Raw genomic sequence first — 24,603 nt, forward strand, 5'->3', positions numbered from 1 at the left:
ATAGAAAGCCTTGAACAAAGTAGTAGAAAAGGGCAAGAGTCCAGTAGCACCTTAAAGACTCACAAAAATATTTTCTGGCAGGGTATGAGCTTTCGTGAGCCACAGCTCACTTCTTCAGATAGCTCATACACTATTAGAAAATATTTTTGTGAGTCTTGAAGGTGCTACTGGACTCTTGCCCTTTTCTACTATTGCAGATCTGAAGAAGTGAGCTGTGGCTCACGAAAGCTCATACCCTGCCAGAAAATATTTGTGTTAGTCTTTAAGGTGGTACTGGACTCTTGTCCTTTTCTACTACTGCAGACAGACTAACACGGCGACCCACTGAGAATTAAAGACAGATGGATTCACATTCTAGCTGTATCTGAAGAAGTGAGCTGTGGCTCCAAAAGCTCACACCCTGCCAGAAAATATTCTTGTTAGTCTTTAAGGTGCCACTGGACTCTGGCCCTTTTCTACTACTGCAGCCAGACTAACCAGGCGACCCACTGCGGTTTCTCTCCCATAAGCAGCTCATTGCATATAGAAACCGACTTTGGCCATTTCGGGCTGAGCCTCTTTCCCCCCCGCCCTGAAGCTCGGGGAAGCCAGGCGGCCACGCCCGAGCCCTCCGGCGGCGGGTGTCCAGTTACTCGGGAGGCATGACTCAAGCCCTTGCCCTGGATCCCGGGGAGGGGGGGGAGAGAACAGAGATCCCGCTCGCCTCTCATTGGCCGCCGGGGTCCAGCGCCTCCTCGGGATTGGCCGCGCTCCTCCGGCGGGCCGGCCCTGGAGGCTTGGAGCGCGTCCAGCGCGAGCCCACTTGCGGCGGCGGGTCTCTCCCTCTCTCTCCCACTCCGGGCGGCTTGTTTGCTGGACGGGGTGACCTTTCCGGGCAAGGGAGAGGGGGGTCGCGGGCTGCCGGGGAAGGGGTCGCCCAGAGGTCGCGGGCCGGGAGCTTTCCGCCGGCGAGGCGCGCCCCAGCCCTTTTTTGGGGACGAGGACCGCGCCACCATGCGCCCCCTGGCCCTTGTCGCCTCTTTGGCTTGTGCGCTGCTGGCGGCCCGTTGCAGAGGTAAGGGGGGGGGGCGGGTGGGAGAAGCTAGTTGGTAGCCGTCTGGGATGCGCCCTCTGCGGATCGGGGCCTGCCTGCCACGCCCTTGGCGCTCGGAGCTTGCTTTTGGCGCTGGGAGGGGGGCCCGGGAGGAGAAGGCGCTCTGCACGCGCTCCAAGGCATGAAGGGGGTGACCGCGCTTCTATTCCCAGGGAGGTAGCGAGAGTTTGGAAAAGTTATAAAAAAGACTGTTCGCCCTTTCTGAGTATTCCCGCCGATGTATTAAGGGTTTGGAAACGTTATAAAAAATACTGTGCGCGCTTTCTATGGGGGTCACCGCACTTTGTATTCTCAGCGATGTATTAAGAGTGTGAAAACGTTGCAAAAAAACATCGCTTTCAAAGGGGGGGGGTTACCGCGCTTGCATTCCCAGCGATGTATTAAGGGTTTGAAAACGTTATAAAAAAATACTGTTCGCACTTTCTAAGTATTCCCAGTGATGTATTAAGAGTTTGGAAACGTTATAAAAAATACTGTGCGCGCTTTCTATGGGGGTCACCACACTTTGTATTCTTAGCGATGTATTAAGAGTGTGAAAACGTTGCAAAAAAACATCGCTTTCAAAGGGGGGGGGTTACCGCGCTTGCATTCCCAGCGATGTATTAAGGGTTTGAAAACGTTATAAAAAAATACTGTTCGCACTTTCTAAGTATTCCCAGTGATGTATTAAGAGTTTGGAAACGTTATAAAAAATACTGTGCGTGCTTTCTATGGGGGTTACCGCATTTTGTATTCTCAGCGATGTATTAAGAAGGTGAAAACGTTGTAAAAAACATCGCTTTCAAAGGGGGGGGTTTACCGCGCTTGCATTCCCAGCGATGTATTAAGGGTTTGAAAACGTTATAAAAAAAATACTGTTCGCACTTTCTAAGTATTCCCAGCGATGTATTAAGAGTTTGGAAACGTTATAAAAAATACTGTGCGCGCTTTCTATGGGGGTTACCGCACTTTGTATTCTCAGCGATGTATTAAGAAGGTGAAAACATTGTAAAAAAACATCGCTTTCAAAGGGGGGGGGTTACCGCGCTTGCATTCCCAGCGATGTATTAAGGATTTGAAAACGTTACAAAAAAAAATACTGTTCGCACTTTCTATGTATTCCCAGCAATGTATTAAGAGTTTGGAAACGTTATAAAAAATACTGGGCGCACTTTCTATGGGGGTTACCGCACTTTGTATTCTCAGTGATGTATTAAGAGTTTGAAAATGTAAAAAAAACCCATCGCTTTCAAAGGTTTTTTTTTTTTTTTTTTACCGCGCTTGCATTCCCGGCGATGCATTAAGGGTTTGAAAACGTTATTAAAAATACTGTTCGCACTTTGTTTGGCCCCTTTAGCTGTGAAGACCTTTTCCAACCATTTATAAGCCGTAGTATCCAAAAACTCTGGGAGTTACCGCATTATTATGTATTCCCAGCGATGTATTAAGAGTTTGAAAATGTTATAAAACACATCGCTTTAAAAGGGCTTTTGGATGCCATGGCTAAAAAATGGTTGGGAGACGTCTTCACAGCAAAGGGGGGTTGCCGCACTTGTATTCCCAGCGATGTATTAAGGGTTTGAAAACGTTATAAAAAATACTGTTCACACTTTGTTTGGCCCCTTTAGCTGTGAAGACGCCTTCCAACCATTTATTAGCCGTGGTATCCAAAAACCCTTTTAAAGCGATGTTTTTTATAACATTTTCAAACTCTTAATACATCGCTGGGAATACAAAGTGCAGTAACCCCCCCCCCCCGAGAGAATGTATGAACAGTATTTTTAATAACATTTTCAAACTCTTAATATATTGCTGGGAATACAAGTGCGGTAACCCTCTATGTATTCCCACCGATATATTAAGAGTTTGAAAACGTTATAAAAAATACTGTTCGCACTTTGTTTGGCCCCTTTAGCTGTGAAGACATTTTCCAACCATTTATAAGCCGTAGTATCCAAAAATCCTGGGGGTTACCGCACTTTGTATTCCCAGCGATGTATTAAGAGTGGATTGCTGGTTTTCTTTTTAATTTTGGGCTGGGAAGCCTCTCAGGAGGTGGCGTCAGGATTGCTCTGAAAGTACCAGTACATCGAGGAAACCTAAGCACACAAATGAGTGATTAAATATCACTGACTTTGGTAAGACATGATTTTTGGGTGGCTCGAAACCATAGTCTTCCACACTGACATGATTTTCTGTGGTAGTCCTATTGCTGATGCAATTCTGTGTGAGATTATCGTTACAGTGGAGATTCCAGAGTCCTGTTCTCATATAGCCCTCAGGATTATCTGCCCACCTTATTTTCATTTTTAAAAAAATATTAAGAAGCATGGGTAATGATGCATACAAAGAATGCAATACCTTCTCAAAAATTTTAAATTAAAAAAAAACTCCTACATATTTGTAGACACCTCCAACAACTTGTTAAAAGGCAGGCTGAGCTGTTGGTGATCCCTCTCTCTCTCCCCCCCCCCAAGTTTTAAAAAACCCCATGAGCATGAGTAATGCTGGAGAGGTAAAAAAAACAACTTGTATTTGCAGAGATTTCAAAGATCCTCTCCCCTCTGTCTAAAAGGCAGGCAATTCTCTTCTGTTGTTAGTTTCTTCCCAGGACTGGTTCCTTGCATCTTCAACAAATGAATAGAGTAATTGACTAGCCCTTCCCTGAAGTGCTTCAATTACACTGTTTCCCTTTCAGACACAAGAAACTGCTTGTGTTGATAGTGTCCTGTCCAAGAAATAATCAAATTGGGTTTTTTACAAGCTTAAAATAAAGCAGTTTTGTGTGTGTGTGGCAGGAAAAGGCTGCTGGTAACTATCTGTGCACAAAAAGAAAACAAAATCATGTGGAAACATGAAAAAAAGCACTGGTTGGGTGGCTGAAATGTGGGACATCTGTGGTATGAAAGCAGCTCATGAACATGTGAAAGGAGTCTATACCTCAAGTGTGTAGTATTCATCTTTCATAAATTTTATCGTAACAAGGAGGGGAAATTCCTTGAATACAGCTTTGACATTCTGGCACAAACTTCCATGCTAGGCAACTGCTGCACACCTTTGAATTCAAAATAGTTCTCTGCCAAAGCAAGTCTGACAATATTTCTTTTTAGAAGTGAAATTTGTTTTCTTATGAGAGCAGACTTTTGAAAAATAGCCTGAATGAAGCAATTGTGGCCCATTCCTGACCCTGCCCACCTCGATTCTAAACGAATCTACTTGGAAAAAAGTTTAGATTTTCATAGAGCTTGTATCCATATAATATGGTTAGGAATATTGTCAAGAACTTTTCAGAATTGCTTTCCTTATTTTTTTGTGTACAAGGTATAAATCATAAATTCACACTCTCATCCCCAATCCCCCTTTTAAAGTTGAGGGCAAGTGTGGCGTAGTGGTTAGAGTGTTAGACTATATCTGGGAGACCCAGGTTCAAATCCACACTCTGCTGTGGAAGCTCAGTGGGTGACCTTGGGCCAATGACACACTTTCAGCCTAACTTACCTCACAGGGTTGTTGTGAGGATAAAGTGCAGGAGAATGATGTAAACTGTTTTGGATCCCCATTGGGGAGAAAGATGGTATATAAATAAAGTACTAATAAAAATAAAATAACATATTGCAGTATTCACTTTAACGTCAATAAATAAAAATTCAGTAAACTATTTCAAACAGGCTTATATACGCACAGCCACTTAGGGCCAATATTGAGGTGCTAAGTGCCATATTAAGTAAGCGATCTCCATTGAACTTTGTGATTAATGTACATAATAATCACTTCCTTGCCAAGAAAGAAAACTGATTTTGTGGACCCGTTTCAATCTGGCTTCAAGCCAGGATTTGGAACAGACTGGTTCAATCGCCCTGGTTGATGACCTGTATTGAGATCTAGAAAAGGGAAATGTGACCCTGCTAGTTCTGCTGGATCTCTCGGCGGCCTTTGATACTAGGTAAAGGTAGTCCCCTGTGCAAGCACTGGGTCATTCCTGACCCATGGGGTGACGTCACATCCCGACTTTTCCAGGCAGACTTTGTTTGCGGGGTGGTTTGCCAGTGCCTTCCCCAGTCATCTTCCCTTTACCCCCAGCAAGCTGGGTACTCATTTCACCGACCTCGGAAGGATGGAAGGCTGAGTCAACCTTGAGCCGGCCACCTGAAACCAACTTCCGTTGGGATCGAACTCAGGTCGTGAGCAGAGCTTTTGACTGCAGTACTGCAGCTTAACACTCTGCGCCACAGGGCTCCTTTGATACTATTGACCCTAATATTCTACTGAGCTGCCTGTCAACGCTGGGGCTGAGGCACACTGTGCTATGGCGGGCCCAGTCCTCTTTGGGGGTTAGTCTCAGAAGGTAGTGTTGGGGGATTCCTGCTCTGCCCTGAGGCCGTTGGGGCTATTGTTTGTGCCCCATTAGGTCATAGTATGTTGGATTAACTTTCATTGCTTTACGACATATGACTGTAAACCTTCTTGAAGGTTGGGCCAGAGACTGGGGAAAACATGGGGAAAATAACCTTTCAGATGAAATTGTATCTGCTGGGTAGCATGGAATTTGCTGGAGATTACTGTTTATAATCTAAGACTGCTATCTTGTGCACATTTATTTTCAAGTTCCACTGATTATTGTGGCATTTACTAGGGAGGAAACAAATGCAGGGAACAAGCTATTTATACAGCAGGCTCAAAACTATGAATAAGCAAGCACCAGCAAGGCACTTTTGTCAGATGCTGACTTGGTGTTATGTACATGTTCATTCCTGGAGTTGCAATTTGACAGCCAGAACATGGGAAACATTTAGCAACAATTACAAGATCTGCATATTGCCCTACTGCCATTGCTTTTTTTGGCTGCAGGCAAATCCCCATTAGGAAACTGGCTGATAAATAACGTTTACTGACTGTTGTGAAAGTGTGGAACTCCAAACTTAACTAAAAAGTAAAACAATCTTGGTTATCTTCTGTCTGGTGATGAGAGATAACTGCATGGTTCTTCTAGCCAACGGGGAGCTGTAGCTCCATTGTTCCCATCTGATCTAGTTTCACAGATTGCAGGTTTTTTTTCACTTTTTGCTAGGGCACTTGATGAGGCTGTCAAGAACCGAAACTGTGCCTTAGAGATATCACTTTTGAAACTGTTGATGGATAGTTGATGGATAGTTTTCTTATGGATTCTTCCAGAAATCCTCACAAGCAATGTGGTCCAACAATTTCTTCATCTTAGTAGGATTGTTGTTAATTAGATTGTATGTTAATCCTATCCTATCCATCTGTCAACAGTTGGAAATTATTCTCATCCACGCTGAATGGATTGATTATTCTTTGATTGGCTCTTACACTGGTCCCTTTTTCTATTGCTTGAACTCTGAGTATAAATTTAGTTGCTTGGAATGGACACTTACAAAAACTTATGCTGCAATTAATTTTGTTAGTTTCCTAAAGTTCTGGTGGACTCCTGTTGAAGGGTTAAGTGTTTCAAATGTTTATATCCAAATATGCTGCTAGTCCTACTGTAACTATATGGAATAGTGTATGCTTAGGACAGAAACATTCTGTTGTTCACTACAAAATTTGTTCTATATTTTCAAGTTTCATTTTTCCTATCCTTCAGATGGAATAAGCTAAGATATATGTGTTTAAGAAGCATAGAGTGGAGCAGTTTGCAGCTATTTCCCTGTACTATTGGACATATTAGCAATTTTACTTGTAGAAAGCTAACAGTTCCATCCTAAGTCCTGCCAGCGCCGTGCTAGAATCACTCAATATGCTGGAACAGAACTGGGTGCTGTCAGGGGCATGCCAAGGGTGAAGTGGGACTTAGCTGCCTAAACTCTCCAGTCCTGAATATGCCTCCAGAGCATCATTAGTGGTGGAAAGTACAGTCAAGTTGCAGCTGATTTATGGTGACTCTATGGGGTTTTCAAGGCAAGACACGTTCAGAGGTGGTTTGCTTTTGCCTGCCATAGCAACCCTGGACTTCCTTAGTGATCTCCCATCCAAATACTAACCTGGGCCGACCCTATTTAATTTCTGAGATCTGATGAGATTGGGCTAGCCTGGGCCATCCAGGTCAGGGCCTGGAGCATCATTCCACAGCCTAAAAAGCAGGTATAGCTCAAATAAATTCCATAAGGGCCCATCCAAGAAAAAAAAATCAACAGCCTTGTTGTCAAGCACTGGCTCAGCTTAGAATGCTGGGTAAGTGAGCAGCCAGTCATAACCACTCCCAAGCCAGGCCACTCATAATCCAATGAAAGGGTGTATGGCATGAGGCTATATCTCTGTGCCCTATGTCATGCACACATAGCAAAAAGTGAATAGTAATAGGTAGTGGTAATAAGCCCCCTAAGTGCAGGAGGGAGATGGTGCCCAGGGGCTTGCTGCCAAAAATGATTTATTCCGGAGAGAACATTCTAAAACTGCAACTGTCTTAATATAAGTTAAGGGAACTAGAAACAGCTTTAATCCACTGTAAATTCATCAGGCAATAATGTAGCACCTGACTACAACAAGAACGGTGTCAAAAGACCAGTACAGACGAACAGAGTCCTTGTAAGAAGACAAGCTGTTGGGAAATTAATGGTATATGTCATGGACCCTGTTCTTCAAAAACCCTTGGACTTTTGCCAGCAACCCTAAAGATGTTTTGTAGCAAAAACATGTTTTTTTTCCTCTTGTGCATAGGACTGTGTAAATGGCAAGTACGCCGCCTGTTTCAGTCAAAAATACACTCACCCCACCATAAAGGAGTACTCCACTTTCATAGGAAGTAGGTAATGAGCTATGAAGTCAACATAGGTTCGGTCTGCAGAGTTAAGCTGAAAACAAGCTTTGATTATTGCACAGGTCACAGTAGACATCCTGTATTAGTGCTCGGTGAGTATCTCTGTCCCCTTTTCAGAATGAAGCACTTCTGAGGCAACTGCTTCCCATTCCAGTAATGATGGGAGAGATTGCCATGTTGACTGTGATGTGCTGCCCCCAACATCATAGTGGGGGCAGAAGCCAATCCCACCAATAAGTCCATTGTCAAGCAGAAGAGGCTCAGCTCGACCTCAAAATGGAGAGGAGACGGAATTGCAACCGCCTTGTTCCCCCAGCTCTCCCAGGATATCTCTCTTCCCCACCCACAGCCTGGGGAGTATCTGCTTCCTTCTTCCCTAGCCTGCTAGCACTGCCCCCTGTTATTCCTTCCCACAAGGTCATGTTGGCCAAACGATCCTGTGTCTCTTCATGAGGGATCCCAACCTCAGGTATCCCGGCGCCCCCCTTGGTTTTCACCCAGCCCTGCCTGCAGCCCTGCCTGCAGCTGCTCCTGCCATGGCTTTTAAAAGGCCCGCTTATCCTGAGTTGGCCCTGCTAACTGGCTGCCTCATATGTGCACATCCTTTCTCTGACCTGCTTTTGACTCAGTGAGGTTGCCAGGGATTGGAAGCCTTCAAAGATGAGGGTAGCTCTGGGATTATGCTCCAAACCAGATACTGACTTCCTTGCCAGATCTCTTACATCTCCCTGCATCTTGCCCCCCACCCAGTTGTCTCTTAATTTGCTAGTGGGAAACCAATACTCCAGTACTGCTGGAGGACTACCCTCTCCTCACTTGACTCTGGGCAGCTTGTTTGATCTCCCCCTGCCCCAGTTTTCTGGACCAGCTTTCAGAAAGGACAGGACAGCCTCAGCCTGGGCAGGAATATTTGTTGTACGTGCTTCATCCCGTGGAATGGGCTGCCAAATGTCTCAGGGCTGTTTCATCTCTTCTGCATTTCATAGAATCATAGAGTTGGAAGGGACCACCAGGGTCATCAAGTCCAACCCCGTGCACAATGCAGGAAATTCACAACTATCTCTCCCCCACACACACACCCAGTGACCAGAAGATGGCCAAGATGACCTCCCTCTCATCATCTGCCTAAGGTCACAGAAATCAGCATTACTGACAGATGGGCATCTAACCTCTTCTTAAAAACCTCCATGGAAGGAGAGCTTACCACCTCCCGAGGAAGCCTGTTCCACTGAGGAACCGCTCTGTTAGAAAATTCTTCCTAATGTCTAAACAGAAACTCTTTTGATTTAATTTCAACCCGTTGGTTCTGGTCCGACCTTGGGGGAAAAACAGAAGGCAGAAAGGGCCTTTGGCTGAATTTGGTTGTTATAATGTTATAATGTTTACTAGTTTTTAGGATGTTGTTTTTATTATTGTATATTGGTTTTGAAACCTTTTGTGGTTATTTTACAAACAATAGTATATAAATACAGTAAATAAATGAGTGAAAGAGAGCTCCCAAGAACTCACTGCACCTTTGATGTCTCAGTAATAGAACCTGAGCTGAGACAAAAGCCCTGTTCTGTCCTGTTTGCCTGTATCTTTGTAATGACGCTGTGTACATTTTTTAGTTGTTTTAGAGGAAGGTGGAGCAAGATATGTGAATGGAGTGAATTTGACATTGAACGAGAACCTGTTAACCTTAATTTCGTATCCAGTCTGATTTTGAGAGGAAGAGCAAAGTTCTAGCATAAAAGAACTTTCCAAAATATAGTCATCTGAAGAAAACTGGCATCACTCTAATTGCTGTGTGTTTCTAAAAGAATGAAGTCAGCTTTGTGGTTTGCTTCTGTAAACTTTGAAATAACCTATCCGTGAAGATAGAGCTACATTTTGCATTTGCAAAACAGTGCCAGGATAATGCAGGGGAAGGGTGAGTGGGTGGGAGTACCTGCAGGGCAAAATTATGTTGGGGTGGAATGTGTTGCTTAACTCTTGCTTATCTCCTGTAAATGCCCCTGCCCCTCTCACAACTATTTCCCCATAGTCAGGATTGTTTCCAGTTTCAGAGTTTGACTGGGGAGGTTTTTTTTTTTTTTTAAAGATCTATAAGGGCGGTTTTTCTTTAAAGAGACAGCATGGTGCAGTGGTTAAGAGCAGTGGACTCTAAACTGGAGAACCGGGTTTGATTCCCCACTCCTCCACATGAAGCCTGCTGGGTGACCTTGGGGCTGTCAGGGTTCTCTCTGAACTCTCTCATCCCACACAGAGGCAGGCAACGGGAAACCACCTCTGAACGTCTCTTGCCTCGAAAACCCTACAGGGTTGCCAGAAGCCAGCTGTTTGCCAGAAACCACACAAGGGCTGTTTGCAGAGAAGAATCAGCAGAGAGGGGAAGGGTTAAACACTTCAGATTGCCAACTCTCTGCCCGTCTGCCAACTCTACCCTGTAAGAGGTCACAGCAGAATATGTATTCCTTTCCTGAGTCTTTCACAGATTGGCCTGTGCTATCCTAAACAGTTTTTCACACAGTCTTAATATTTTGACATTTGGTGTGAATTTGCAATTGCAATGGTGTGAAAGAAAATGAATAATAATAGTAGCAAAACAATTGTGTTCATATAGAATTGCTTGTAAACTGTAGTTAAGAGACATGTGGAAAATGTCTTTGATAGTACTAATTATAGTAGTGATAAAAAATTAATACATTTGTGTGCCTTCACTCAAATTTTAATATAAAGGACTAGCCTACCACTTCATAGTAATTCGTTCATTATGTTGCAGGGGGGAAGGAAGCATTTCAGTTAGTCCATTCATTCTAACTGTTTGGTGCTTAAACTTCCTTATAAATTTTGATCATCAATTAAAAAAAACAGGTCACTGTAATATGCTCTTCAGTTTTAACAGGGTTTCTTAGAGCTGGATGGGACTTGAACCCATCACTAGTATCCAGACATGGTGTTGATTTGTACACGACTACTGCATTTGTTGCAAAACAGTTCTTTGTGAAGCTTGCAGTGGACATCAGAATATTTTAGTTTATGTATGGTATAGCAGGACAGTCTCCAAGAGTGGGTGTAAGTTTATTTATTTATACCCCATTTTTCTCTGCAGTTGGGTCTCAAAGAGTCATACCGTATATACCCGTGTATAAGCCGACCCGCGTATAAGCCGAGGTGCCTAATTTCTCCCCAAAAATGGGGAAAAATTAGGCACCCGCGTATAAGCCGAGGGTCGGCTTATAACCCCTCCCCCCCCCCACAGGCTTACCTGGGCTCCCGGCAGCAAGCAGCGCGGGCCTGGCGGCGGCGGCGTCACAACCGGGCGAGGGCCGGGGCAGCCTCCCTGCAGCTGCAGAAGGCCGCCCCAGGCCGCTCTCGGCTGCGAGGAGCGGCGGCGCGGCCGGGCGAGGGCCGAGGCAGCCGCACCAGGCCGCTCTCAGCCGCGAGGTGCGGCGGCCCGGCCGGGCGAGGGCCAAAGCCGCCGCCCCAGGCCGCCCTCGGCCACAAGAAGCGGCGGCGCGGCCGGGCGAGGGCCGAGGCCGCCGCCCCAGGCTGCCCCAGGCCGCTCTCGGCCGCCAGGTGCGGCAGCCCGGCCAGGCAAGCGCCGAGGCCGCCGCCCCAGGCCGCCCTCGGCCACGAGGGCCGGGGCGGCCGGGCGAGGGCCGGGGCCCCCGCCCCAGGCTGCCCCAGGCCGCTCTTGGCCGCGAGGTGCGGCGGCCGGGCGAGGGCCGAGGCCGCCGCCCCAGGCCGCCCTCGGCCACGAGAAGCGGCGGCGCGGCCGGGCGAGGGCCGGGGCGGCCGGGCGAGGGCCGAGGCCACCGCCGCAGGCCGCTCTCGGCTGCGAGGTGCGGCGGCCGGGCGAGGGCCGAGGCCGCCGCCCCAGGCCGCCCTCGGCCACGAGAAGCGGCAGCGAGGCCGGGCGCCGCCGGGGGAGGGCCGGGGCGGCTGGGCGAGGGCTGAGGCGGCCGCCCCAGGCCGGCCCAGGCCGCTCTCGGCCGCGAGGTGCGGCGGCCTGGCCAGGCGAGGGCCGAGACCGCCGCCCCAGGCCGCCCTCGGCTACGAGAAGCGGCGGCGAAGCCAGGCGAGGGCCGGGGCGGCCAGGTGAGGGCCGAGGCCGCTGCCCCAGGCTGCCCCAGGCCGCTCTCGGCTGCGAGGAGCGGCGGCGCGGCCGGGCGAGGGCCGGGGCGGCCGGGCGAGGACCGGGGCAGCCTCCCTGCAGCTGCAGGAGGCCGCCCCAGGCCGCTCTTGGCAGAAGGAAGCGGCGTGGGCCCGGCAGCGGCAGTAAGTTCCCTCCTCCCTCCTCCCCCCTCCCCCCTCCCCCCTCCCCTACCGTATTGACCCGTGTATAAGCCGAGTTCGGCTTTTTCAGCCCTTTTTTGGGGCTGAAAAACTCGGCTTATACACGAGTATATACGGTACATTGTTCTTCTTTCCCCCTGTGGCTCAATATAGTTGAAAAGAACTTGTGTGTCATGAGAATTTGGCTTTATTTTATGGTACTCCAGAGCATGTCTCGATGACTTCTATCCCAGTGGATTAGGACTGGCCTGGTGGTGATGTCAGAACCGTGACATGATAGGGCCTCTGACAGATGAACCTATTTGTATGAGACTGAGCTCTATTAATTGTCAGATCTTTTCCTCTTTCTGTTTTACAAAGGATATGTTTGCATGGGTTAGTGATGGAGGCATTTCTGGTTCCTTGCTGGCATTTATATTTTCAAAGGGAGAACGACCATTGCTTTTGTGGCTTGAATGTGTGTGCATTGGCTTAATATCCAGCCTGAAGGAGAGTCTTGAAATCTCAAAAGCTTGTTCACTGTTCCCTTGTTTTAGTTGATCCTAATGTTGTTGTTTTCTTCTAGTAAACAAATAGCACCAGTCTCTGTAGGGTCTTTTTCTTAATTACACACAAGTCATTGCATACTCTGACCAAACATTGAATTTACTAATATGTGCAGGATTAAATGCCCTGTCCTGGATGCCAGGTTAACCCGATCTTGTCAGATCTCAGAAGCTAAGCAGGGTCAGCCCTGGTTAGTACTTGGATGGGAAACCACCAAGAAAGTCCAGGGTTGCTACGCAGAAGCAGGCAATGGCAAACCACTTCCAAACATCTCTTTCCTTGAAAGCCCTATAGGGTTACCATAAGTTGGCTGCCACTTTGTGGCACTTTCCACCTCCATAGAATTAAACACTGGATAATTCAGCTTTTTAAAAAGGTACATTTCTAGCCCTCGTTGTGATGTTGCAGATAACATTAAATGTGCATGTATGTGTTGAAATCTCAGAAGCCAAAGGATACTGAGCAGGAACCATATGGGGGGGCAGTTAATTATTTTAGTTGTTAATCATTACCTAGACACTTTTTCAAGGACCCTTTCTTCAAGGAATTCAAGGCTGCCTCCTCTCACCCTTCCATTTTATCCATGCAACATTCTTATACGGTCGGGTCAGGTTAGGATCAAAGACAGTGTCTGGCCTATAGTCACCCAGTGAGTTTCATTAAATACGGGTGACTGAAGCCTGCGTCCAACACTCTGAACCCAACACAACAATGACACACAACAATGATTGCCAGTGTTTCAGTGTCTCACACAGTTCTTTGCCCTATTCGATGACTAGCAAAAACAATTTTAAAAAATTGAAATCAGAATGTGTATGAAATGTCAATAATTCAGGAGGCAAAATTTGTTGTTGGAAAGGAATTTCACAGAATTGGAACGTGGAGTGTTGGGGAAGGGCTGGGGTGGAACTATTTACTCACTTATCTATGGTGCAGTCATGGTTATAGTTATGATACAATCCCTTTTGTATAATTTCGGTGTTCTGAATATCAAATTCTAGAAACCATTGGTTTACACAAAGATTATTAGAATATCAACAAATAAAGTTGGCTTGGTTTAAACAGACTTCATAAATATTGTCGAAGGCTTTCACGGTCAGAGTTCATTGGTTCTTGTAGGCTATCCGGGCTGTGTGACCGTGGTCTTGGTATTTTCTTTCCTGACGTTTGGCCATCAACTGTGGCAGGCATCTTCAGAGGAGTAACACTGAAGGACAGTGTCTCTTCAGTGTTACTGTCTTCAGACAGAGACACTGTCCTTCAGTGTTACTCCTCTGAAGATGCCTGCCACAGCTGCTGGCCAAACATCAGGAAAGAAAATATCAAGACCACGGTCACACAGCCCGGATAGCCTACAAGAACACTCCATAAAGCCAGATATGTGTCCCAATGAAATAGTCACATTCATTTGATTGATTTCAGGGGGACTTGTAACTTTGTTGCTGCCCCTCCTGAGACGTTTTGGGGTGATTCACAAAGTAAAACAATACAATAAACTCATAAAAGCAACAACACAACAGTTGGCCAAGTAATGGAAACAGCCTAAAACACCTCTCAGCAGCCTAAAATGATATTCATAAAACATTCCTCAGGCTAGAAGCTGAGAATAACAACAGCTGAAGAAGATGGAACACCTTAGTTAAAAAACTTGAGCAATAATAAAATGTTTTGGCCTGAAGGAGAGTAAAACAGGCGAGCCTCAAAGATACTCTCCTATGTATGCACTGGAGGACAAAAAGGTAGCGATAGTAATAGTAAAAAAAGTCTCCATGGATTAACGCTCAAAGCCATTAGACAAAATAGGAAGTGGCACAAATGGAGAGTGGCTGAACATGGGGTAAGAATAGGGTTGCCAATTACCCGGTGGCGGCGGGTAAACCACCGGCCAGCTAAGGGCCGGTGGGCATTGCGGGCACGCGCGGATGCGGAGCACGCATCACTTTTGGGTAAACCCGAAAGTGATGCGGATGCTCTAGCACCCTCGGCTAACCTTTGGCCGGGATCGTTAGAGCGTCCCCGTCACTTCCGGGTTAAACCGGAAGTGACGTAGGCACATCACGCGCTAAGGCCAGCTCCCGCCGGTGGAGCTGTGGGGCCTGGCAAGCCTAGGTAAGAAAGGAGTTCAAGAATAAAACTTGTGATCATAGTAGGAAGATGTACACAAAATAAGTTCTGTAATATGGACTATCAAGAAAGAAAAAGGAGTTGGCAGTATGGTGACTTGCTAGAAACAGGAAGCTGTTGGGTAGCAGAGGCCTGGTGTTCAGTATGAGAGCAGAAAATAATGGGACACACGGCCATATGATGGTCACCCGCATCTCCTAGGTTTAGTGCCTTGGCCACCCCAGCTTATTCCGGCGGAGTCTGCTTTTGATGTTGCACATTTTAGAATGCACTTTGAAGGGTTTCTTCCGGATGGGAGACTCCATCGGTACAAGCAGCAGCTATTTAAGTTGGAATAATTGTACACAATACATAAATGTGAGAAACTGCAGCACAGTGTAAAGTCTGTCTAGCTCCACGCTGCAGAGTTAACTATAAAGGGCTGCTTGGCAGTGCAAATTAAACATTCTGTCAGAGTTTTTGCCGCCCTGGAAAGAATGATGCCCACAAATCCCTGCATAGTATGAGATGACTAATTCTGGAACAGGCTGTCTGTTGCTGTCGCATGAGTCATACTCTGGCCCCTCCATTTTAAAACTTGCTAACATCTGACACTCTTATCAAGCAGTTTCCAGAGGTGATACAGCAAATATTTATCAGATTCAAACCCTGTGATCGGGGGAATACAGTAACCAGCATCACATTTGCTTTCCCCAAGCTAGGTTTTGTGTTCACCTATATCTGATGTCTCTGGGAGGCCTATAAGCTAGGTGGCAAGTTGAGGGCTTTCCCCCCTCAAGAGCTAGTGTGGCATAGTGGTGAAGAATGGCGGAGTCTAATCTGGAGAACTGGGTTTGATTCCTCACTCCTCCACATGCTGGGTGACCTTGGGTTAGTCACAGCTCTATCAAAACTCTCCCAGCCCCAACCTATCTCACAAGGGGTCTGATGTGGGGAGGGGAAGGGAAGGTTATTGTAAGCTACTTTGAGACTCCTAAAGGTAAAGAAAAGCAGGGTATAAAAACCAACTCTTCTTCTTGCTTCTCCCAAGCATGTGGGCTTCACTGTTGCTCTAGGCCAGGGGTCCCCGACCTTTTTGAGCCTGTGGGCACATCTGTAATTCTGACACGGGATGGTGGACGCAGCATCAAAAACAGGAGGCGGAGGCAGCCAAAAATCATTGCCACAAGTTAACTTCAGATCCTTCTGCTGTGGTGGCAGCTGCTGCAAAACAACATTAAAAAAGTCTGCACAGACAATCAAATCTCCAGTAGCAGTTCAGAAGCCTTGATGGACAAAAATCCTACCTCCCTTGCCCTTCCTTAAAAAAGACCCTGTGGGCACCAGAAAAGGTGTTGGCAGGCACCAGGGTGTCCATGCCTGATGAAGCCTGGTTGCAGTGCTGATGGATGTTACATCATGCTTTCTCCCTTGTAGTGTTGGGCCAATTTAAGATTAGGCTTGCCATTTTCCCAGTTAGGTGAACAACTGCCCGCCAATTAACTACGCTGCCTGCCCTCAGCCCTACAAAGGGGGGGGAGTGGGGCTAACAGGGTCCAATCAGGGGTGGGGATCCCCTGCCCCCAGGTCCCATTTCTTGCTGCTGCTCCTGCAGCTGGTGGGGAAAAAAAGGTTTTTTAAAATCACTATCTGCCAGTAGCATTATATCACGTCTGGGGCAGGGGGAGGACATAGAGTTTCCAGTGACTCCTAGAGCAGACTGACATCACTTCCACGTTTTCCTTAGATGGCATAACACCATTGGCTGAAGGTGCCACTGGTTGGCAACCTGGGAATGGGGGTAGAATTTGTATTGTAGGATGGAACATCCTGTAAGTCACTTTCAACTACATTACATCTGCACCTGTCCTATATCGACTGAAGTTAAATCCAACAAAGAAAGAGGTCCTGTGGTTAGGTCTGGGTGTGTGTGTGTTCTCCAGCTCAGGAAGTCCAACGTCCAACCCTTGACACAGTGCAGTTGGTTCCATCTCCCTCTGTCAAGAGTTTGAGCGTGCTTCTGGATGACTCTCTTTCTTGTTAACAATGTGGCCCAGATGTCCTTTTTCCCTCTCTGCCAGGCGCGCTAGCTCCTGCCTTACCTGTCACCTGACAATCTGGCCACACTCGCCTCCAGATTGGACTTCTGCAACTCGCTCTATGTGGGGCTACCCTTGAGAGTGCTCTGGAAGTTGCAGCTGGTCCAGAATGCAGCTGCGTATTTGCTTGCTGGGGCGCCATGGAGGGTCCATTTAGCCTGTGCTTTGACAGCTGCACTGGCTTCTAGTTGCATACTGGATCAGGTTCAAGGTTTTGGTGCTGACCATCATAACTTCAGGACCGCCTTCTCCAATACACACCCTCGAGAGCCTTATGGTCATCATCTGCAAATCTACTGGTGGTCCCTGGCCCGAGAGCTATCCAGCTGTCCTCGAGAAGGGCCAGGGCTTTCTCAACCCTGGCTCCTATCTGGTGGAACGCTCTGACTAGGGAGGCCCAAGCTTTAAACTATCTAGTTCAGTTTCGTTGGGCCTGTAAGGCGAGGCTGTTCCACCAGGCATATAGCTGAGGGCAGCGACAGTATACAGCAAATCTATCAGCCAGGCTGACCCTTGGGAGGGCCCTCTCTAGGGTTGCCAGGTCCCTCTTTGTCACTGGCAGGAGATTTTTAGGGGGGAGCCTGAAGAGGGCGGGGTTTGGGGAGGGGAGGGGCTTCAGTGCCACAGAGTCCAATTGCCAAAATGGTCATTTTCTCCAGGGGAGCTGATCTCTTATCGGCTGGAGATCAGTTGTAATATCAGGAGATCTCCAGCTAGTACCTGGAGGTTGGCGACCCTATCCCACATTATGCCCTAAGCACACTGTTGCTTTTTAAGCACCATCTATTGTACTGTTTTAATTTTGTTTTAATCTATGTATTTTTTTAGTGTATTTTAAATTGTTACCCGCCCTGTGCCCTGCTAAGCAGGGAGAGGGAGGGCTATAAATATATATTAAAAAGTTGGAGTTTATTTATTTATTAAAACATTTATGTCTGACCATTCTTCATGGTTCAAGGCAGATACGGTCACAATTATAGTTCAGAAGGAAAATAATAAACTTTTTTCCCCCCATTGAACAGGGCAAGATTTTGACTTGGGAGATGCACTTGGTACTGGTAAGTACAAAAGTCATGTGAACTCTTTATGAATTATCGTTTTTTTTTGGGTTTTTTGCAATAATACTAGTGGTGCAGTATAAAGAGCATTTCATTCTGAATTAAACTGTTACATTCTGCTTAACTGACATAATCCTAGGTAGTTTCAGAGTGATTGTGGAGCATCTTTAGATGATTCTACTGCTATAATTTGGGACCACAAGAATTTGGAACAAGATGGACGACGTAAATAAGTCCTGGAATGTGACACTGGGGGTGGGGTAGAGTGGGTAGTAGGGTTGCCAGGTCCCTCTTTGCCACCGGCGGGAGGCTTTGAGGGCAGAGCCTGAGGAGGGCGGGGGTTTGGGGAGGGGAGGGACTTCAATGCCATAGAGTCCAATGGCAGTTTTTTTTAATGTAAAAGCAGAATGAGAATCACCCTTTTTTGTTTTCTATTACTCCCTCCAGAAAAAGGGATAATTACATAGAGCTCTGTTTGTGCTCCAGGCCTAGCAATTGATTTTTTTTTGTTAGTAGGTAACATTGGTACTGAAAGTGACACAGAAGTTGCTCAACCTACTCTTTGTCTGGAGGCCCTTCCCACATAGTTGGTTCTCTGTGCAAGTCCTCTTAGATGCCTGGGAGTAGGAAGTTGATTTCATAGGTACAGACCTCTTTCCCCCCTTAAACTATTTCTTATTGAAAATGTGCCAAACAATAAATTACTGGCCTGGTTCTCTCTAAACAAATGAAATCTTTTCAGTGTTTTGTGTGACAGCTTGTTCCCAGTTTCATCTCAATAGAAAATCCAAGGATAGAAATAGCCATGAAAGTTTACGGCAGTATTTTGATACAAATAGGAATATAGCAATAAGTGCCCAGAAACAATAACTGTATGCACAGAGTGCTTCCAGACATACCCTGCAACTCCTCTTGAAGATGTTTGGTCATCACCCCAGTTCTCAGGGATATTTCTTGCAATACTGTCTTTAGACCACCCTTTTCATAATTGTCATGTTTAACTATTTATCCCCCTCACCCTGCCACACTTTAATGAACACTGCTGAATAAAAAATTGAAAGAATAACATGGTGGTTGTGTGTATGTATGTCTGTGTCCTTAATCTGGATCCCTTTGTTAGCAACTGTAAATGTTGATTGTTAACTACAGGATTATATCCCACTTGATAAATAAGAACATTATGCGTAGTACAGAGTTTATGAAGAAGACAGGCAAAATAGAGAGTCCAGCTCTGGAAGCACTCCTGTGTTCTTAGACCTTGTTTTTTTTATTCTGAACATTTTGAAGTTTGTTCTTAACCATATTTATCAATAGATAAACCCACTGAAACTCAGCGTCCTGGAAGTCGTCCCGGAGGTCATGACAACGCTGGAGGTAAGAGTCTTTAGAAGCACTTCTTGAAATCCCTGTCTGATCGTATGGATCATGGTTTTCCTTTAATCTAAACACACTTTTTGTAAAAATCTTCTTTGTATTAAGTTTAAGTCTCAGAGTGGCTTCTGAGGCAGGCTAATGACATGTACTTGCTGGGAGAGGCTGACTCTTAACATTTTAGCCTTTTTAAGATGGTGAAAAGATGAAAAGATCAGAGTAGTGTCTGCTTAAAGGTCACTAGGAGTCCTACCCAGGGGGAAGAGTATCTCCTAAAAAGTGAATAAGAAGGTCTAACTACTTAAAAGTTACAATAAGACTATAAGCTTGGCTGATAACTTGTTCTTTGCCTTTAAACTTACAAATTTTAACTGTACCATTTTCCTACTGACTATGCCCAGCAGAAGTGCTATGATATAACTATTTGGCAAAGAACTTGAAACTATTTGCAATCTCAATCAATAAACCTTTAATGGCATATCCATTATTACAAAGAGGGGAAAAACAGTATAAATACAACTATCAGCTAAAAAAGCTAAAACAAACATAAAATCATAACACAGAGTTTCCCAAATTTTCCATTGTTAACACATCGACTAAGAAATTGGCCACTGCCACAGTGATCTCTGCTGTTGTATCATTCAATAAAATTTGACATTTTATTTCATTAGGAAGATAATATTTAGAATGTATCCATGTATCTATTTGCAATCTGTTAACCCCTTTTCAAAGGAGGAAATAAACTTTATTTATAAATTGTGCCAACCCCTTGATTTATGTGTGGTTATAGTCACAAAATATTTTTCCCCCCAATGCACAATCAAAACAGTATTGGAGGAGATAATAACGGTGACTCAAGTATGTACTGGATAGCCTGTAGTATCATGAAACTTTTGAAGATTTCCTCAAGCATACCAGTATGTTTGCTTTTAGAAGCCACTCATGGCCAAACTAGATGTGACAACGTCCTCATGGCTGGCACGTCCTCATGGCTGGCGCTACCATTTTGAAGTCATTTAAAGATGCTGCAGCGGCCCGAAAAGCATGGTGCTTTTGTCCCCCACCCAGCACCTAGTCAAGTACCGAAACAGCTGGGAGTCTGTGGCTTTTTTGACTTTATAAGGTACTGGGGAGCAGGGGAACAAGAGCACTTCATCTGGTTGCACTGGAGGCACCAATCAGGATCAGGCCCACGTGGCGTTCTATAATGACTTCAAAATGGCAATGGTGTCCTTGTGGCAGTCACGAGGAAGCCGTCCCCTCTAGTTTGGCCCAGATATAGAAACGATTAAAAGTTATTAATAGTTTGTTAATTTTAAATTGTTTGTTTTGACTGTTTTAAACCATTTTAAATTGTTTGTTTTGCAAAAATCTGTTTTATAGAGGGGTTCAGTGATTCTGACTTATTTGATGGGACACTGCCTCCGCAAAAGCCAGGGGGTAAGTTTTTGACAAACTCTCTTTTCTTCCTAGCAAACCACATATATCACACTTTTCTCCCTGAAGGGACGTAAAGCAACTCACAACAGAAAAAAAACCCCACAATATACATAAACAAATAAAACATGTCCAGTATTTGGCTCGGTTGGGATTCAGTAGCTGATACACCCAAGGAATGTGAGCCATGGGCCAATAGCCATCAAGTCCCTAATATGCCTATTTTACAGGTATCTAGACACCCATTGATTCTTGCCCTCTGACTTGCACGTCTGGCCACACCCAAGCTTTATAGTCCCAGGAGTGAGAGGAACTTGGTCCAGATGGAATTCAGCTGCTGCCAACAAGATTCCCCCCCCACATCTTATGTAATAAATCAGAATGCAAACTGGAGTCCTGATCTGTGAACATTAGGGGATATGCCCTTGAGCCAAGTAATCTCAGCAGAGGTAGCTAGTTACAGTACATTCCCTTGAGTCTTTTGTATGGCATGTGCAGCAATAGTTGAAGGATGTACTACTGACTACAATGCTTAAAGTAGGATTGGAAAATTCCTGCCAAGCTTAGCAGGCTTTAGCAATATAGTGACCAGTTCTGCCTTATGAGGTATGGTCCGTCTGTCCTTCAGAATATTTACATGTGTGAGTGGAGATGCATGCCCTTAGAGCCCCACGCAATATCAGTTGAACCCACAGATTCAGATTCGGAAAGCATTTGTTAATGTATCAGATCCTGTTAGCTATCACGCTCTTCAGAGGGGTTCATTTGTGTTTCTCTTTCTCTCTCTCTCTTTCACTCTCTTTTTTTCTTTCTTTCTCTCTTTCTTTCCTTGAGGCTTTACTGTCATAGCAAAAATGCTATTAACTGTGGCCACCTCTGAAGACATTTAATGTTTATTCCCTTTAATAGTTTATCTGTGTTGATCATTTTTTTGAAATAGAGAGTTCTGCTCTTGAGAGAGGGTGGTGGTGTCCAGACTGGTGTGGTTCTGGTGCTCAAATCTGAAAGAAGCAAGACTATATGGTGCATGGAAATACTCATGATGATTGTTCTTGGCTGTTATTTTGCCCGGTGCTTCTAATGGATTTGTGCATGATAAATAGCTTGATGATTTTTGCACTTTAGTTTTGGGCTGGTTGTGCAAGGTATATGCATCAGGCTGCATCTGGCAGAGTTTTAAAAATGCTATTCTATGTGCAGTCTTTAAAAGTATAAAAAGGTAGGGCCAGATTGGGCTTGATGCTTATATGTAATCGACTAATTAACTAATCTCTGGGTTTTCTGAGTGATAATTTAGTGGCTAAATTCTGCTTTGAACACAGTTATGCACAACTTTTTGTCTCTTAATGTAGGCCGTGCTTCTAATCCTTCTGCAGGTATGTGAGCTTTGGTCAAAGTAAATTGAATTAGTAGCAAAGTCTTCAGGGAGGGTGTACCCTTGTAGTATTTCTTTGTCTGGACTTGTCACCAAGACATTTAAGGTCTACTAGGTACAACTCTTCTTGTATGTCTTTTTTTTTCCGTTTAAAAATAAATCCTTTTTATGGGATTGTGTAATGTTCTGTGAGACAGTTCAGTCGTCTTAACCCCCCCCTCCCAAAAAAAAAACACGGAGTCTAGTTTGGCTTATTGCCTTTCAACTATGCACTGCATAAAGCCATTCAGTACAATTGTTCAAACACAAAGTTTGCAATCCTAAGCATACTTGGGAGTAAGTCCCATTGAACTCAGTGGGATTTACTTCTGTTTAGCATTGCACTGTAAAGAGCATGGACTAATGCTGAAGGTTGCCACCTGTCTGCTTTTTCAAGTGTAAACAGAGACCATGAGAACCTTTTCCCAGAGTACTAATAAGCAGCCGTTCCAGAAAATGCCTGAAAGGAGCACAAGCAATGAAAAAAGCCATCCTGTGTTCTAGACTCTTTTTGGTTAAGTGTGCTCAAGGAATCTCACCTGTGGAGCCACTACCACATAATCAAATCAATGTTCTCTGTGAATAATGCCTTATCAAAACCACTTCATTTGAAATAAGCCAAAATAAAACCGCCCCCTTCTTTTTTTGGATCTAAGCTGCATTCTTGTCAGCATAGTTAGGCAGCAGCATACCCTGTCATGTTTGGTGATTGGTAAGGACATACCTGTGCAGATTTACAGCTAAAAGGGGGGAAGCAATGACAATGTGAATGTTTCCTCTCTCTGTAGTGGTGATAAATTTAAACCTCTTCAGGAAAAGTTGTTACAATAGTTACACATCAGTATGCTTAAATAAGGAAGATGGTGTATTTAAAGTGTATTAATTTTTAGGGAAGATTAAACCGGGAAATGTTTAGTAAAGTCTCCCCCCCACACACACACACACCCCAGCGATGTGATCTGTATAGTGTGTTTGCTTTACTCCCGATCATAAATTGTTCCAAATAAATGCAGTATGCTGAGTTGCTTCTGAGTAGCATTAACTTGAAATGTAACATGAACAGCAGCTTTCTGACTTTTTTTCCTGTCAAAATGCTGGGCTAATTTTTAAAATTCCGTGCAAGTGTGGAATTTTTGCTATATTATGCTGGAATAACTGTTGTATCTGGTCTGGTGCTTGTACTCAGGATTGATTATTGATTTGTTTAGAATAAAGCACCTTTCCACCCAGTGGGTCCTCCAGGCTGTTAACCAGTTAAAATATTAAATTCTTCTAAATTATCACAAGATCACCTAATAGCATGAATGGCTCAGATCTCACTTCCTGGGAGCGGGGAGAGACTTCATCGTTTGTGGGTAGTACCTGAAAAGGACTTCCACTAGTTCCTGCCAAGCAAACCTCAGCTAGGGCAGGTTCCCACAGGAAGGCACCATTCATGGATCTGAGTAAATTTTATACAGATGTAAATGTAATAATATAACTTCACCTTAATGCAAAACGCCTCTCTGAGCCCGGCTATGTCGGGGAGAGTGGGATAGAAGAATTAAATAAATAAAATATTTCCAGTCAGCATTTTAATGCCACAGTATTTGGCTCTGTAAAACAGGGTTGGTTTGTTTTTTTTAAAAAGGGAAAAGTGAACTCCAGAGGTGTTACTCCTCTCCAATAACTTAATATCCCATAGGATAAATACTAGTTTATGAGTACTGGGATGACTTTGGACAAACATTTTTGGCAAGGAACACCAGCTAGTTTAACAAAAGTTATCACACCATATGCATGCAGCTTGTTTTCAGTTGCTGTTTGGAGAGTGAGCAAAAAAATTAGTGTTATACAAAGTGCCTCAAGGCTTTGTAGTTATGATGCATCTTGGTAAAAGCACTGATCCCACATGGATTCTTGTTTTAGCAAACAGCATTGCCTGAAAGTTAACATCTTATACTTTGCTAACACTGGTCAAAAGATATTCTTTCCTGAGGCATTGCAGGAAAGAATGGGATTTGTATGTTGTAAGAAAAACATTTTAACAGAACTATTCTCACAGGTGGGCAGGGTGGAGATTCCAACACTGGTGAAGGTGCTGCTGAAGGTAAGCGTGCATGTGTTTGTAATAGTATTTTAAGTCTTAATTGGTTGTAAACTACGTTGGCTACAGAAACTGGTTGATCAAATATTATGCCTCATATTGTTAGTGCATGTAAGCACACAATGCTTGGTAAAATCCTTACCACTTGGTAGGAGTATTGAGATGACCAGCTTGCCAAGTGGTAACTTTCTAATTGTTAATGATCATCTGTATTTTATCCTATTACCTAAAAGTAAACATCTTTAACATAAGAACATAAGAAAAACCGTACTGAATCAGACCAAGGCCCATCAAGTCCAGCAGTCTGTTTATACAGTGGCCACCCAGGTGCCTCTAGGAAGCCCACAAACAAGACTTCAGC

The 24,603-nt window shown here is 44.9% G+C and overlaps 1 protein-coding gene across 1 annotated transcript in view; it reads left to right on the forward strand.

Moving 5' to 3' along the window:
• The first annotated feature begins 993 nt into the window (after positions 1 to 993).
• LOC130488506 (CD99 antigen-like) overlaps positions 994 to 24,603 on the forward strand; it is a 28,076-nt gene continuing 4,466 nt past the window's right edge. The window contains 7 exon segments of the mRNA XM_056862177.1: positions 994 to 1,054; positions 17,899 to 17,934; positions 19,249 to 19,308; positions 19,542 to 19,570; positions 20,691 to 20,745; positions 22,095 to 22,118; positions 24,201 to 24,245. Of these exon segments, the coding sequence (XP_056718155.1) occupies positions 994 to 1,054; positions 17,899 to 17,934; positions 19,249 to 19,308; positions 19,542 to 19,570; positions 20,691 to 20,745; positions 22,095 to 22,118; positions 24,201 to 24,245 (310 nt within the window).

Source organism: Euleptes europaea, chromosome 16, assembly GCF_029931775.1.
Source record: "Euleptes europaea isolate rEulEur1 chromosome 16, rEulEur1.hap1, whole genome shotgun sequence".
NCBI lineage: Eukaryota > Metazoa > Chordata > Lepidosauria > Squamata > Sphaerodactylidae > Euleptes > Euleptes europaea.